This window comes from Impatiens glandulifera, chromosome 7, assembly GCF_907164915.1.
Source record: "Impatiens glandulifera chromosome 7, dImpGla2.1, whole genome shotgun sequence".
NCBI lineage: Eukaryota > Viridiplantae > Streptophyta > Magnoliopsida > Ericales > Balsaminaceae > Impatiens > Impatiens glandulifera.
The window spans coordinates 37,765,417-37,766,834 of record NC_061868.1 but is presented as its reverse complement, the minus strand read 5'-3'; the positions used below and the strand labels follow the sequence as shown (position 1 = coordinate 37,766,834).

Here is a 1,418-nt window from a genome sequence, read left to right as displayed (position 1 = left end):
CGTCAGAAAAAAAAAATCACCAACGCTATTTAATTTATGCACCGACACTTTTCCCATTTAGGCCTATTATTGGGGTCCTTTCCTCAAATTCCCCTGTAACATCGATATAGTACAAATAAATAAAAATGAGCTATTTTTAGATTGCAGTACATATATAGAAAAAAATATATAAATAAATTAATATATATAGAAAGAAGAAGTCTAATTAATGGGATCCTACTGCAATAAACTGCATGTCAAAGTTTTCAATTGTTCTGTTCAAAGAAAAACTCTTTCTCTCTCTCTAACAAATAAAACCCTAAACCGCGTCCAACGCCGTCTCCGGCCGGCGAATTCCCCTTTTTCTCTCTCCTCCAATTTCCATTTTCACCACAATGGACAAGCTCCAATCGGATCAAATCAAGCAATTGAAAGACATTTTCGCTCGATTCGACATGGATTCCGACGGTAGCTTAACCCACCTCGAACTCGCCGCTCTCCTCCGTTCTCTCGGCCTGAAACCCACCGGAGACCAAATCCACGGCCTCTTAGCAAACATGGATTCAAACGGAAACGGGTCAATCGAGTTCGAAGAACTCGTCAAAGCGATCCTTCCTGACATGAACGAAGAAGTTCTGATCAATCAAGAACAGTTAATGGAGGTTTTCCGGTCCTTTGATCGCGACGGAAACGGATATATTACGGCGGCTGAGCTAGCAGGACAGATGTCGAAGATGGGTCATCCTTTGACTTATAGAGAACTTTCGGAAATGATGATGGAAGCTGATACGAACGGCGATGGTGTGATAAGTTTCAATGAATTCGCTATTATTATGGGTAGATCTGCTTCTGATTTTCTTGGCCTAGCCGCCGTCGCTTAATTAAGGTGCATGGTGGTGATGATTATAATGTTGTGTTTGTGATGAATTAAACAGAGATGATTGTGGGCAGATCTGATATAATAGAGGATTAATTGACACTAAATTGGGAAATGATAATTGTTTATTAATTATCATCAATCCATTGTAATTATTAATCATTGCCTAATGCCTAATGGAATTGAACTTCAATCTCTCTTTTCTTTTCTTTTTAATCATGATTTAGTTACTAAACCAGTTTAGCCACTCTGTCCAATCTTCACTTCAATCCAATATCTTTTTTACTTTTCTTAAAAAAATATTATATTCACAAATTTTCTTCACAATATTTGTCTTATATACCTTCCACCTAAAAATGCTCTGTTATGACAGGATTTATGACATAATGTTCATACAATACACTCCAATTGTATTATTATGCTCGTGTTCATCTCATTTTTTAGATTAAATTATAAAATTTGAAAATTGTTTTTTTATATTTTTAATAAATAATTATTAAAATTGATATTTTATATGGAGTAAATGTATGTTAAATGTACCTATAATGGTATTCAATTATCC

General features: G+C 35.1%; 1 protein-coding gene across 1 annotated transcript; it reads left to right on the top strand.

The window, feature by feature from the left end:
• Positions 1-239: 239 nt before the first annotated feature.
• LOC124909644 (probable calcium-binding protein CML16) lies at positions 240-970 on the top strand. Its single transcript, XM_047450304.1, has one exon. It carries the CDS (start codon positions 375-377, stop codon positions 858-860), a length of 486 nt encoding a protein of 161 aa, XP_047306260.1. The 5' UTR covers positions 240-374; the 3' UTR covers positions 861-970.
• The last annotated feature ends 448 nt before the right edge of the window (positions 971-1,418 follow it).